The sequence below is a fragment of the Diceros bicornis genome, chromosome 4 (genome assembly GCF_020826845.1).
Source record: "Diceros bicornis minor isolate mBicDic1 chromosome 4, mDicBic1.mat.cur, whole genome shotgun sequence".
Lineage (NCBI taxonomy): Eukaryota > Metazoa > Chordata > Mammalia > Perissodactyla > Rhinocerotidae > Diceros > Diceros bicornis.
In genome coordinates, this window is record NC_080743.1 from 56,168,958 (window position 1) to 56,184,297 (window position 15,340).

General features: G+C 46.0%; 1 protein-coding gene across 1 annotated transcript; it reads right to left on the reverse strand.

Annotated features, from left to right (window-relative positions):
- Positions 1–698: 698 nt before the first annotated feature.
- Positions 699–10,795, reverse strand: S100A10 (S100 calcium binding protein A10). The gene is made up of 3 exons (XM_058539182.1): positions 10,697–10,795; positions 4,093–4,245; positions 699–1,110 (listed from the first exon to the last, which is right to left on the reverse strand). The coding sequence occupies exons 2-3, from the start codon at positions 4,222–4,224 to the stop codon at positions 949–951; spliced, it is 294 nt and encodes a 97-aa protein (XP_058395165.1). The 5' UTR covers positions 4,225–4,245; positions 10,697–10,795; the 3' UTR covers positions 699–948.
- Positions 10,796–15,340: the final 4,545 nt, after the last annotated feature.

Genomic DNA, 15,340 nt, shown 5'->3' on the forward strand with positions numbered 1-15,340 from the left:
CGTCGACCTATTTAATTGGAACCATTTCATGTGCCAATTCATATATCATCTCTCCATAAAAATATAGAGTATTGTGTTATTAATAAACATATAGCATGTAATGCGTATATGCTGATGCTTATAACAGGCAGAGAGGGCTGGGAGAATCAGTGCTGGCACTTCATTTTCAACAGGAAAGCACTACCCCTTTATACAAGTCACGCTAGCCTCTTTCCTGACATCCCGCTACAATCATGACATCTCATGACAACTCAATAAATGTTAATGTGATGTTATTACTGAGGCGCCACACTAGACTCGCCTTTTTGTGATTAGTGCTCTTATAGACTTATTTTTACCCTAGTTTGCTGAAACTTTCCTATGAAAAATGGACTCGGACATCTCAGGCATCCTAAGTGCTGGTTAGAAAGGCACTGATTTAACTGGGCAAGACTGTGCTCAATAATTATAATTAGAATATATTCCTGAAGTGCCATCTCGCAATCCTTGGCGTTTTGGTCTTTCAGCTAGACATAGCTACAAAGGCAGATCAGTTAGAGAAGGCAGACTCCAAGCCTGCATGGAGAGTGCTGTCCCATTTTGCTGGTTCTGTGGAAAGAGTTCTGCCGTGTGCTGGCTGCCCAAGGGCATGTGGGCTCTTCGTGAAATGAAACAGGGAACAAGTATTTCTGAAGAAGGAATAAACATTCTGTCTCGAATTAGGAACTAAAAAAGGAATTTGTTTATTGAGGGCAAGAGGATGCAAGCAATATAAAAATCAAAAGCTTATCTGGCTTTAACTAACTTTTCTTTCTGGGCCTGTCGAATGGGAATGGATTCTCTTTGTACATTTTCTAAGGGTCCCAATCTGCTCAGGAAATCCTTACACAGGGGGAGCTGCGGGGCAGATTCCTTAAGCGACCCTTTGGCAGAATTCTTATCAGGGTGAGAGGAATTGCTCAATGCTGCCTACTTTTTTCCCTTCTGCTTCATGTGTACTACAAAATAGTCATTGCACGCAATGGTGAGCCCAGCAATTAGCGAAAAGAAGCTCTGGAAGCCCACTTTGCCATCTCGGCACTGATCCAGGTCCTTCATTATTTTGTCCACAGCCAGAGGGTCTTTTTGATTCTGAAAAAAATAACAAGGCAAGAATTATCAGTCAATGGTTTCAATGATGAGCTTCTTTGAGTTGTACTGCTGACAACCATATATATATATATAATCTCCCAATTATTTAAACTCTTCTTTTAGATCATAAGTGACCTTTGGAGGTCATCTAAATGTATTTTTCTACCTTGAGGGAGCATTTCACTAAATTCACATTTAGTTTAAGTAGGAAAGAGCTTTCCATGGCATTCTTTCATATAACTATAGGGACCTTAGAAATGGCCTATTAAGATTCCATGCCAGAGAAGGTAGACTCAGGCCTCCTAATTCTCAGCCCACTGCTCTTGCCACTTCGAACTCAGCATGGCCTTCTGACTTGCTTTGCTTCCAGTTCAACTGTTTCCACAATTTTCAAAATCACAAGATTCTACCTAAGAATGACCTAAATTCCCCATTTTGTAGTTTAAGCTTACATTCTCTTAAGAAACTTTTATTCCTGATAGCATGGTCAAATCTTTTAAAAAGGAAACTCTTTATGAAAAGATCTCATAAGATTATTTAGGGAGTAAGTTTCAGATCATTGTCCTATGAATTTTAAAGAGGTGCTAATGATGCCACGGGGTGTGTTAGGTTTGGAGAGGATGGATAGAGGACCCCCATTTCTCCTCATTTCTTGGCACAGCTGAGGCCAAGCTAGTGTGGCTTCATGTCATATTAGCCATGTGACCTTGAGTAAGTCATACAGCTTAGTGGGCCTTCGTGTATCACTATAAATTGTTCACGTGATGGACCAAAGACTGTCTCTAAGATCGCTTCCATTCTTTATGAGTTGGTAACTCTGTGCCATCCTCTACTCTTTGCTGGATGTTTTACACTGGATGGGCTTCAAAAGCGGTATGTGTGATGGAGGCATAAACTCCCCATGACTCTCAATGCCTGGTACGAATGTGCGGAACTGAGGCAGGTGGGCAGGATCCCCTTTGCTTTTTCTTTCATCTTGCTTCCGTGGTGATTGGCTTGATCATTCCTTTTCCTAGTGATGGTGGTTAGAAGTGGGAATGTGTGGCTTCTCCTATAGGGTCCATACCATCAACCAGGGAGGGAAATATGGCCCTCTAGAGGTGTGAAAGGGCTCAGGTAAAGTATTTAGGAATTCCACTGATTGTATACATGAGTGAGGGAACTGACACTCAGTGTCTCAAGGGTGCTAGATGTTTACAAATTGCACTCAGAAATCCCTTAAGGCAGCAGCATTTTCTACGTGAGGACTGCAAATTCCTACCCTAGGCAATCAACTAAAACCTGCTCTATGCAGCTACCTCCCCTTTTGGTGGGTTTCAGTTAATTCTGGCCTCACCCCCAGCTTCCTGGCTGTGGTCAGAAGGATAAAATTTGGATGACAGAAGGGGTCAACTTTAGAAACAAAATGCTCTGTCAATGCAGCGAGTGTGGGTGTGCCTGGAATTACACCCCCACGCCTGGAATAAATTACACTGCTACGGTCAGTACTCTGTGCTACAGATACCCTTTATGTTTCTCATGCCGCAAAGCCTTTAGGGAGGAAGGGTCTGTGTTTCATGTGCTATTCATCATCCCAGCTTCTAAATTATGCAACACAATTAACGAGTGTTTAGTATACCGAGAACGCCTTTGCTCATGTGATGGGCAGGCTTACAATGAGCACATTTTGTCCTTGCGTTTTATGCTTGTCTGGAAGGATCACCGAAAGTGAAAGTGACTTGGAGATAATCATGTCCAGCCCTCTCATTTTACAGAGGAGGGAACTGAGGCCCCAAAAGCTGAAGCAACCTGCCCAGTGTTAGTTATGGCAGAGTCAGATCTAACTCCTGGTCTGGGGCTACATCATAGGACTGCACAAAAGCAGAGTAACAGTATATTCTAACTCATTCTGGGACAGCATTGTGGTAACTGCAGCTCTGAGAGACTAGTCAGGCTATTTATATCTGTTTATTTAACTGGTGTTGATGACAAGTAAATCATAGTGTACTACAAAACCCCATGTTCACTGACTCGGGAGTCAGGAGCTTGACTAATGTGCTATTTGCCAGGAAGATGACAAGAGGCAGGACCCAGCCTTTTACCATCATCTCCCTTCTCCCTTTAGAGGCTAACACATTATTCCACACCAAGCACAGTAACAATCCTTTCAAGTGACTCCAGTTGTGGCAGGGAAAGAAGGGCTTGCATTTCAATCTAATATTTTGTCAAGCAATGTTTTCACCTTTGGTGAAATGCAACGACCATCTCTTGAGGGCCTACATGTAAAAGGACAACTGTGCCTTGTGGCCTAATGTCCTGAGTGATGTATCTGAGCTGACGGCAGAGTCCTCTTCTAGTCTTCACAGACCCCTCAGTCTGCCAAAGGTGAGGCATAAACTCAAGCTGTGCTCCTGTGTTCTCATAGCATTTTCAATGTGAAAAGCAGTTATTTCTGGAGTGACACTTGGCTCTTATTCAGCAGATGCTTGACATCCTTCCTTTAGATCAGAATTGGAAAAGATTTTTAAAAGCCTTTATCTGAAGGGATTTAAGAAGGGAGATTCAAGTTGCTCAAAGTGGATGTGACCAAGATGTGGCATCTCCAACACCAGGTTTACAGACCTGAGGACAACCAGGCAGCCTGGTTGATGACTCTCTGGTGAAAGGCCTTCTTTCCTGCAACTCTGTCTCAATGGACAAAGATGACACCAGATGGAATCTTTCTACCAAACACCTCATACTGTGGTTATTTGTGTGTAGTCTTATTTCACCTCCAAACTGTAAGCTCCTTGAGGGCAAGGGCTGTGTCTTCTTTACCTTCTGTTTCCCCTACAGTATCTTACAAACAGTAGGCACTCAATAATGTTTAATAAATAAATGAATGAAAACACATTTCTTATAGTGACCTTCACAGGGAAGGGATGGAAAGAGGAAAGGAAAGGAACAAGAGCCTAGAAGCATTGGTGTTTATGTCTGGTTCTTTCTGATCCTTTCAATACTTACTTCCAAAAATCCAGGGAACTCCTTTTCCATGAGTACTCTTAGGTCCTCCTTTGTTAAGTAACCTTTATCCCCAGCAAATTTGTGAAATGTGAACATCATGGTTTCCATGGCATGTTCCATTTGAGACGGCATTTTGGAGAGATCTGTTGAAACCTGTTAAAGGATGTAAAGAAACAGAGTTCACGTTAACTTTTAAGCCACATATATTATCAGTCTTTTGAGGATAATTGGAAGGAGTATGATTAGATCATCCATTTAATCCTTTCCTGCTCTAAAATTCAATGGATCTAAGGACCAGTTCACCCCAGGTGTTGGGCCTCCTGCTGTTGGAAATAGGCAGCTCAGGTAGTGGTGCTCTGAGTGAGTTTGTCTAGTTGCCCACTAATTCTACATAAATCACCTAATGAGAATAAAAACTCTCATCATTTGGAAAAGCAAGATCAGTGTCCCTCTTTTTAACTGACAAAGCACCTACTGAAAGAACAGATGTTTGATCATTTCTCTTGGTGCTGGTAAATGGGACTCTTACATGACTGAATACCAACAACTCACACAGTCAAGCCTGGTTAACATAAAAACTTCAACCCTCCAAGCTTAACTAGGTAACCTGGTTCAGTCTAATTCTAGGGTTTAGAAATCTGCTTACAAATGAATTTTGTCTGCTGAGCATGTATTCTTTACTAAAGTTCAGAATTTGTTATTGATTGCAACAAAGATATTTGCATCTTTGTAAGTAAAATGCAGTTGCTTTACCCAAATAAAAGCTACCTAAAGCATATTATCTAGTTCCTTGAAAAGGAAACAGTAACAGTATATCCTAAGGCATTTGGGGGCCTGATATATTTTTGGCAGCACTAGACAGAAGAGCTACTCTCACAGTCTGGGATGCAGTGAAAGAGCAAGAGCTTTTCATCATGAAGAGTTTAAAAGAAAGGAAAGGAAACATGTCAGATCATTATATTCATGTATAATCATCTGAGGGCATATTGTCTCATCAAGACCCAGTGCCTGCTACTTAATAGGAGCTCAATGGATTTTCGCTTAATTAGAAGGCATGCTTTGGCCAGAACCGAGTAGCTTTGGCTAACATCACCTAAATTCACTACTGGATAGGAAACAGGTGAACTTGAATGACGACTGTAATATACTACTCCAAAAAAAAAAAAAAATCAGAAGACTAGGTTTTGAGCACAGGTTGAAGGAGAGGCTGGCACCTTCCCCTGCTGAAGAATGCCAACAGGAACCTGAGATATGCTTTCAGTCTGCTTCCCGCTGCCGACAGATGAGCGTTCAACGTGGATCCCTAAATGCTATCTTTTAGAGAGGAGAAGGTGGAGTTGGTGAACAGGAGGATTGAGCAATCACACTTAAGAATAGTAAATGATACCCCTTAATCCCCAGAAAAGTACAGGAACCAGCATGCCAAAGAATGTGCTACTCTAGAGATGCTATAAACCAGAACCTGGTATGATTCATCTGGAAGACAGTTCTCTTGGAGAGAGCAGCAAATTAATGCTTCAAGATCCACCATGAGATGAATTCCAGGGGAACCACACCCTTTCCCCTCTCTTCCTACACAGCTGGGATCTGGCTCATCCCCCATCCCCCATATGGTTTCAGATGGCAGTGGGCTTAGCGGGAATCAGCCTTGCCTGGATTGGTTCTGGCATAACAGCAGCTGAAGAGAACTGAACTGAGCGAGTCACCTATGGAAGAAGGATGTGGGATCCCATCCCAGTTCTGAAACAACTCAGGAAAGGAGTCAGCCGCCACAGAGGTTTAAAAATACCTGTGCCCAAGCTCAGAGCTGCAGAGCACTCCAAGACCAATTCCTAAAGATCCCAGAAACTGGAACTGGCTATGGGACAACTAGTTCACTTTCTTCACAGGGCAAAGCAGAGGAAAGTGCAGTGCAAAGCCAGAGAAGAAAGAAAGGGAATGCAGTGGGGTAAGGAGCCCTAAAATAGGAAAATAGGCTAATTTAGGAACATCTAAGAAATACGAGTTGTAAGCTGAGGAAATCCTGGCCACCTCTGAATATCTTCTTCAAGAGAGTGAGGCCAGCCTGACCTGAGTGAGCGCTCAGGTCTCAGGCCACTCCAATCCCAATGAGCCTTGTCCGGCTCATTATGAAGTGATGGAGCTTTCCTCTCTGAAGCCACATCCCTGCCCCACTGGATCCTCCTCCCCTCCTCCCCCTCACTATTTTATTCAGCAAATTGGTTGTGAATACAGCAGCCAGCTGCCTCCCTATTTGTCCGGTAGACCTTTTGCAATAAGAATGCAGAACAGGGGTAGCCAGGAGATCTAAGGTCGTGAAGGTGAAAATATGGTTGAAAACCAGAGATGTCCACCATCTCATCAGTAACCAGGGCCCCAGAAGTCACTGACCAGGGCTACGAGCAAGTTATTCTGTTTTGAAGGAGGAGCCAGAGCACTGGTTTTAAAGTAAGACGAAGGAAAAGGGGAAAATGTTGTGATTAAAACTGTTCTCTTGGCTAGTGGCTAAATCATGTAGCTCTTCTCCAAGTGCAGCGGTTGCTCCACTGAGTCAGCCCTGCCCAGCCTGGCTCTCCCGTCTTGGGTGGGGCCGCCTGGGCCGGGCTGACTGCAGCGCTAACTGTAGCGCTGACTGTTGGTTGCTAAAGCAGCAGTCCAGGGACTTGAATCTGGCGTTTCCATCTCCCCAGCCATCCAACAGGCTCCACAGCCGGGCAGAGGTCGGATACCCTTTGGAGGGCCCTGGGGGTGGGGCTGAGAGGCAGCAGCGTTCTCTCTGTGCCCCAGACGACTTACTCCTGCACCTGAAACACTCAATCCATTTAATCATTTACCTGTCTGTCTCTCTATCTTAGACTGAAGCTCTAGATTAATAACTGTGAGTTATCCTGTTTTAGCCATGAACCACTAAATAAGTGTTTGCTAAAGGAGCAAATGAATGAATCAAACAATCCCCTTGGCAGGAGCTGAGGTGCAGGTGTGATTACCGAGGTCTGGGCCGAAAACCTTGTAGCTTAGAGCTCAGCGGGAGGATGTGAGAGCTGGGAAGGGCCAGGAAAGGGGCGGCCTCTGAATGGAACAGTAGAGTACAGAGGAAAGCACATTCCATAAGCAGAGGGAAAAATATGTGTCCTGCTAAACAGGTCTGGTCAGACCCTGACCTGACTTCTCTCTCTCTCTTCTCACTCTTGTTGTTTTCTGGTGTTTTGGTTCATCCCACTTTCTACTCCATGCTTCTCTAGCTCTGTGAGCTCCCCAGAATGTAACTACCTCATTGTTCACTCATCTTTCATTGAATCATTTTATTCTGACGTCTGTAAATCCCCTATATATGTTTGCCTGGGCAACAGGTCTTAAGAGTGGAGGCTCGGAAGTCTATAATCTTTCTCTGTGTGTTTTCCCAACTGAAAAAATTCTGGACTCCACAAATTTAGTCACAGTGGTGGGAATTCAATTTTCCATTTTTGGTTCTCCTACACTAAGCAACTACTTTGCATGACCTGATCATGGCATTAGGCACACTCGCTCACGAGCACACACACACACACACACTCCATGGTGCTTGCCTTTGAGGAGTTCACCAGCTAATGGCATACTATTTAAAAATATGTCCTGAATTCTACTTAACTGTGTTTCTACTTCTTTCCCCTCTAGACTAGGGACTCCTTGAGCAGGGTCCCAGTAGCTAGCCACTGCCCTTATAGCGCCTGCTCAATGAATTGGTAAGAATGAAATTGACAATAATGTAAATTTTGATCCTCCTGGGAGTAGCAGGGAAGCAGGAGGCCTCCTTAGAAAAGTGTCTGCTCCTGAGCAGTCCCAAATGTTTGCTCTGGACCCACGCCCAGATCCGGGCCGTAATTTCAAAAAGGACACTTCTAAAGAGCAAGAGGTCTGATTTACTTTGCTCTTCTGTGTCTTGTCCATACCCTAGTTTTCTTACAGCCCACCCAGAAAATAATTGGCAGGGTGTCAGTAAAAACAAACATCTGTTATTTAAAATGTGTTTGAGGTTTCCTTCCTTTTGCTTTAGCGATTTTAAGATGAAGAAAACATTTTTTGGACGGGAAAACTGAACCCAGAAGGCATTCGTGAATTTGATCCCTAAAGACAATTCAGAGAAAATGAGTTGAGGCAACGGATCTGGATCCAGGTTGTCTCTCCTACCTTTCAGCAAACATAAAATTTGCCCACTAAAAACGTGGGCAGCAAAGGAAAAGTTTCAGATGCAATCCAATAGGAAGAAAAAACTCAAAAGACTTCTCTACCCCAACGGAGTATATCCATTTTTCCTTGGAGTTGTCAGGCATCAGCCGGAATTGGCAAACAATAGCCACTGTGAGAACTGCTATTAAAGCCATTGGGTGGGTCAGGTGGTAGTTATTTCGTGAAAGGGCTAGGAAGTGCTGAAAATTGTTAAAAATAAGTAAATTCATTCTTTTTACTTTTGATGTGAGATTCCTAAATTGTTGAGTCCCAGGAAAATGAGAAGCTTAAGAAAGATCCTAAAACTTCAGTCCAGCTCTCCCAGCACTCTGAGTGCTAATTTATACATTATAACCCTGAAAGAATTCCATTGTTCCCTCAACTTTAATAGACTGGACTGTGTCCAAGGCCATACCAAGTGGGTAGTGCTCTAAAAAAGTCACATTTTTGGAACTGTCAGTGGAAAGCAGGGAGGCACCCAGTCTCAGCTCTACTCAGCCCAAGACTTAACATCACTGGGTAGCTGCTTGTGGGGCTGGCCTGAGTCCAGATATGGGAGGAAAAGGCCCATCTGATTGTATGCAGGAAAAGCCAGGGAAGAGCATCACCTAGAAATCAAAATGCTTTATGCCCAGCAGACCCTCAAGAAAATATCAAGAACTGAAATAAGAAACTCCATATGGTAGATCAAGGACCACGATGAAGAAAGTAGCTTCTGGCTATCAAGGAAGGCATATACTATTGAGAAGAGATGATTAAGTAGACACTGGATAAGAACCTGTGGGGGCAGGGCTGATGAAGAAATTTCAAATGAGTTATATGAACTCATTCCTGCCCCAATCCCTGGCACTATCTTTTGCAATTTGCTGAAACACGTTGGAGGCAAAGATCACTGACAGGGTGTTTCCATGAGCCTGGCCTCACCTGAAGTGCAGGATATAAAAATCCGCTTGGTTGAAACACAAGCTGCAGGGGAAAAAAATCTGCAGCAGTGCAAACCTCTTAACGGAAAAGCAACCTCCCAAGTAAAGCTGAGGCAATCCGCCAGCAGGCAGACTGGCTGATAACCCAGCAGCGGTCTCACCAAGGCCCTGCCAGTCTAACTGCTGCCCTCACCCACAGTTCAGTCAAGAAACCTCTCCTTCAGATTGCCGGCCAGCTCTGGTGTGACTCACTTCCTCCTGGAAAATGCCCTCTAAGATGGCACAGTTCCCCTTTTCCTTTAGGGAGCATTCTGTCTGAACCATCTGCAGAGAGAATCTGGAGCCATCAGGGCCACACCCACATGGTCTCACAGCTGAGTCACAGGCCTCCACTAGGAGAATCTGGGAGCCCTTTTTGTGCTAACCACGCCCTGCAGAATGCTTCCAGCTCCCCAAGGGAGGGAAGGGGGGTGTGCTTAATGTATTCCAGAGTCTGGCCTAGGGCTCTTTGTAGCTGGTCCGTAGCTGCTCCGCTTTCCTCACCACCCCCACCCAGCATGGCAGCATCCCGGTTTCAGTTAGGTGGAGACCAGCTGGGGCTGGGGAGCGCCATTCCTTTAGCCAACTCAAGTTGTGACCAGGTACCAACAGCACGTCTCTCTCTGCCTCATTGCACTGGGCCAGATTAATCTAGTTTGGAAGATCCTTCACCAAGCCTCCTCTTCCCCTATCTCTTTATAGTTCCACTAGTTTGATTAAGATAGCAAGAAGGGAACCCTTTCAATAGGGAAATCACTTCGCATAGTGCCCTCTCCCCCACTGCCCCCTAGCAAAACTGCTTTATAAAGAAAACAAATATATCTTCCTCCCTGGGCAGTAAGAACCTTCCTTTCTAGCAGACAAACAACAGGAAGCCCAACCTGAAGCCTGTGGGCGAGGGACTGAGGAGTGTCCCTTAGGAAGGGAATCCGCCAGCTGCCAACCCGCCCAGCCCTCCCCATGCCTGCTCGGGCCGTCCAGCTAGGAGGCTGGGAACATCTGGGCGGAGGTCAGCCTGCAGCCAGAGCCCACAAAGCAACATGCCGGCGAGGACGCGGGAGAGACATGGGGGTTCGGATAACTCGGGAGACTAATCCAAAAGTAGGAAAGTGGGAGTAAAGAAAATTAAACAGGGAGAAGAAAGCAGATCGCGGGGCACCATCGCCCAGGTCCTGCAGGAAAGGACAAGTGTCCCGTCCTCCCGTCCGCGAGGATCTAGGGAGGGGTCGCGCCGGGCCGGACAGGGGCGCTGCTCGCCTCGCCTGGATGTAGCCCAGAGGGCGGAGCAGCGGATACCCCTCAGCCGCCCCCCGCCCAGAACCGCCGGCGCCCGACCACCCCGCGAGGCCCGGCCCGGTGGGCCAGAGCAGCCGATGTTCCCGCCGAGCACCGGGTCCGGGGCTGGAGACAGCCCGGGGTCGGCGAGCAGAACTCACCTTGGCCGGAGACGCAACGCAGACACTCGGCGGCTGGGACGCGCGGCCAGTGAAGAGAGCGCGGCGGGCAGGGCGCTTTAGTACGTGGGGGTGGGGGGAGGCGGGAGGAGCCTGGGCCGGTGTCGGGGCCTCGGCTCACCCCACCCCTTCTCCTCCCTCCTCTTCCTGCCCCCACCCCCCACATGGGCGCAGCGCGCACACCCTGCTCTCTGTGAGGCTGTGCAGAGAGGAGCCTCGCTCCTGGCCTCCCCCCGCCCCCAGTGAGAGCTTTACAGGACGTGTTGTAAACTTCTCTGCCTACTGGAATGCTCTCGTACAGTTCAGGACATCCCTCCGCACCCTCGGCCGTGCCCTTCCTCTCGGGTTTGGTTTTAGAAAGTGAGTGAGTGTGGAAATCAAAGAATCCAGACGTTCTGCGGGTGGGGCTCGCTGGCCCGGAACCAGATGTAAGCGGCTCTTCGGTAACCTACAGGTCTTGGAATTTCTGTTTTCTAGATGACACTGCAGGGAGGGGGCACGTGGAGTGCTAACGACCGCGCGGGCGTCAGGCTGGGTTGTGCTCAGATTAGGCCCTAGGAGGTCGGTACGGAGGGGTTTCGCGGCCTGCGCCCGCGGGTCCGCGGGCATCTGGAATAAGCCGAGGTCCCTGCCCCCGCCTGTCCCGCGGGGTTGGGGCAGAGAGGGTGCAGTTCGGCTTGTCAGCTCGAGGGCGTTACAAACCCTCTGTTGACCAGGGATTTACCACTCTTGTGTATGGCTTCACTTGGTCGATAGTTCAGCTTCAGTTGTGGTTGATACTGTTAAAACGGAAGATTCAAACCCTGCTTCTTTCTGTCCTGTACTTCGCCTGTTTGGTCCTTTAGAAGAAATTTCTGGAAGAAATTTAGAGAATACCTAAGTGTTTCCTAGCGGATGGTATTCCCCTTTCCCTCTTGACATTTATTTTAATTGTGGTTTAGGGTTAAATGCAAAGTACTAGCAGCTGTTGGTGGAAATGGGCCCAGTCCCAAGTCCTGGGTTTTCCTTTGTTCCCAGGGGAGGTCCTCAGAGGAGTGAGTGATCCCGAAGGAATGAGCAGACTCGGGGAATCCTCCAAGTGTCACCATGTGACTACTCTTGGCTCTTGCCAGGAAAACCCAACTTGGATTTCAGCTCTCACTCCCACTGAGTTCCTGCGACCTTGGTGCTGACTGTTCTGGGGGCAGTTCTTCAAACTCTTCCCATATGCTTCCCAAGTTCTTCCCAGGCCCCAGGTTACAGTCAAGAGTGGAGAAAATCCTGGATCCCTTTATTCCCAGGGAAGATGCAACTGGATTTAGAGTGACAACGCCTGAGTTTATATACTCCTGTTTATTTGATTTCATTTGATTCACAAACCTTTAGGAATGCTTAGTGTGTGCTAGGCCCTGGGGATTCAGAGGTTAAAGAATCAGTCTCTTCCCTCAAAGAGCTTCAAGTCTTGTTGGGAGAAAGATAAGTAAACAATTAAAACCCAGCATGCTCAGTGAATGGTAGAGGACACTATCAGACATTATAAGAACGTTGAGGAGGGGCCTGCAAGTCCCCTTGGAGTGGTCACAGAACTATTCCTGGAGGAGGCAACATTTGATAGATGCTTTAAAAATAACAATGACACTCTTGCCTTTTAAATCTGATTGTAAAAAAGCTTACATTCTTATTGTAGAAGGTTTGGAAAATATGGCAATGTATAAAAAAGAAAATACAATTATTTATAAACCCGTGAACCAAAGATGAACACTTTTATGTCTTTCCTTCTAAGTCTTTTCATGCATATATAATATATATTTACATAACTTGGGGACTTGGGGGAAAATTATTAATATTTTTTGAAAATTGAACCAAAAGGGCATTCTTGAATTTGATCCCTAAAGAGAATTCAGAGAAAATGAGTTGAGGCAACAGACCTGGATCCAGGTTGTCTCTCCCACCTTTCAGCAAACATAAAATTTGCCCACTAAAAAAGTGGGCAGCAAAGGAAAAGTTCCAGATGCAATCCAATAGGAAGAAAAAACTCAGAAGCCTTCTCTACCCCAACGGAGTGTATCCATTTTTCCTTGGAGTTGTCAGGCATCAGCCAGAATTGGCAAACAATAGTCATTGTGACAACTGCTATTAAATTAATTGGTGGGTTGGATGGTAGTTATTTAGTGAAAGGGCTAGGAAGTGCTGAAAATTGTTAAAAATAAGTAAATTCATTCTTTTTACTTTTGATGTGAGATTCCTAAGTTGTGATCACACTGATTATAAAATTACGTACAGTATTCTATTTTCATCCTGTAATGCTTTATCTTGACTATTTTCTGTGAAATATTTATCAAGAGCATGAGTGTTCATTCATTTATTCATTATTATTATTTTTTTCATTCAACAGGTAACTATTCAACTACACTGTGGCTTCTCTACTCTCTTCTCCAGCCTGCCAGCCAGACTCTAGGGCTCCCAGGCCCTACTGGCTGCAGCTCCACAAGATGGAAGAGACCTGGGTTTCTGAAACACTGTGCTAAGTGCTGTGGATATAGTGGTGACAATGGTCAGCATGATGGACATTATCCCTGCCCTCTTGTGGCGTTTTATAACTCTGTGTACCGATAGGTCAAGAAAGCTCTAAGTACCTGCCATGCCAATACTCTCTCTCTAGGAGAAGTGGTCCCAGGCAGTTCTTTCTCCAGAAAGTGGTATGCGTTGTAAACCACATGCACATGGTGGAGCCAGCTCTGTTTCCCTAGTGACAACTGATGGGACCAGGGACCAGCATCTGAGTCAGAGCTGACCAAGAAGGAGGTTGGGGTGGCAGAGGGTGAAGGAGAGATGTGTGGAGAGGAGCAGACTGAATGGCCATCAAAGGAATGGGCACAGAGGCCCAAGCCAGTATGGTCCCTGGACTGAAGATGAGGCAATGTTCAAGTTCTCCACCAGGCCTGTGATACACTCAGTGTACAAAAGGCCAGGAGCAGGAGGCATTGTTTTACTAATGAGGCACTATTGGGTATTTTCCCACTTCTCCATGTGGAAACAAAATCGTTACCCAATGGTTCTCAACTTTTTTGGGTTTGTGGCTGTAGCAAAGAGGGCGGATTGTCCACCAGAAATGTGTGTTCTTCCCGTCATAGTGTAGAAGTGTTGCTGGGAAGTGGCTGCTCAGCCAGGGATTGTGATCCTGGCAACTCTTGCACCTAGGTAAGACTCTGACTAGTCACCAACAGAATGGAACTGGAAGTGATGTGTCACTTGCAGGCCAAGGTGGTTAAGAGGTGACTGTTCCACATTCTTTCTCTCCATCTGCTGGACTCTGAGGCTCTAGGAGTGGAAGAGCCACAATTGGAAGGAGCTTGGGTCCCTGAATCACCAAGTGGAGGAAAACCACCAGCTGACCAGGAATGCCCTCATTGGACTAGTTATGTGAGTGAGGAAGAACCCCAGGATTTGGGGGTTTATTTGTTACGGCATAACTCTAACGAATAGAGTGGCATTCTTTTGATGCTAGTATTTCTGGCAGCACATTCAAAAGGATTAAGTTGCATGTATAGTATGTACTGGTAGGTCAATAAAGGTCAATTATACTGATCACACTTCAGCAACGTGTCAGTGTTTGAGTAGGATTTACTGCTCTGATCACTCTCTCTTAGATACTCATGGGGCAAAGTTCTCACAGGTCCTGGCAAGCAAGTTTCTTTGTGTGTATCAAGTCGTGCCCTGCACCACACAGAAACTGTGTGCAGCCTAGCTCAACATTCTGTCTGCCCAGACATGGCGTGAATAACAGTTGTAGCAAAAGGAAACTTTATCTGTCAATTACCAAGCCCTAGTAAGAGTCACAGCAGTACCCCATGGCACTTCTGTTGAGGACCACTGATTTACAGTTGCTTGGTCAATTCTTTTTGCTGGCAATCCAAAAAACAAAACAAAACAACAAACCCTCAAGGGTGGATATACTAGTACATCCTAAATAGGGAAATATAATTTATTAAATGTTCCCTATATTTTTTGAACATTTAGGTTGTTACCAGTTTTTTACTGTCATAAATAATAATTATGTATAAAAGGACTACTTTTGAATAAACATCTTTGCCCACATGTTTATTTCTTAGGGTAGAATCCTCTCAGGGGCTTTTGTTTGTCTGTTTATGTGTATCTTAAAGGACAGGTAGGAATTGGCCATGTTCTTTGGGGGCAGACAGGAGGGAAAAGCACGTGTGAGATCATGGAATTGTGAGGTAGTGCATCTCTTCTAGGAATTGACCCGAGTTCTGCATGGGGTTGTATGCAGTCCCTTAGGGCTTTGGACGGGGATGAGTCTGGAGATGAGGTGCCTTTCCTGGGACACCTGAGATAATCTGCTAAGGAGTTTGGAGCTCCTTTCTGAAGGTAACAAGGAGCCACTGGAGAACGTTAAAGGGAGAGGGATACCATGGCGTACCGGTTAAGTGTGCAGGCTCTGCTGCTGGCGGCCCGGGTTTGGATCCCGGGCGCACACCGAGGTACCATTTGTCAGGCCATGCTGTGGCGGCATCCCATATAAAGTGGAGGAAGATAGGCATAGATGTTAGCCCAGGGCCAGTCTTCCTCAGCTGAAAGAGGAGGATTGGCATGGATGTCAGTTCAGGGCTGATCTTCCTCACACAC

Coding starts and splice junctions, on each gene's coding strand:
- S100A10 (XM_058539182.1), bottom strand. CDS start 4,224: ATGCCGTCTCAAATGGAACATGCCATGGAAACCATGATGTTCACATTT. Junction 1,111..4,092: donor AGTTCCCTGGATTTTTGGAA/GTAAGTATTGAA, acceptor TATTTTTTTCAG/AATCAAAAAGACCCTCTGGC.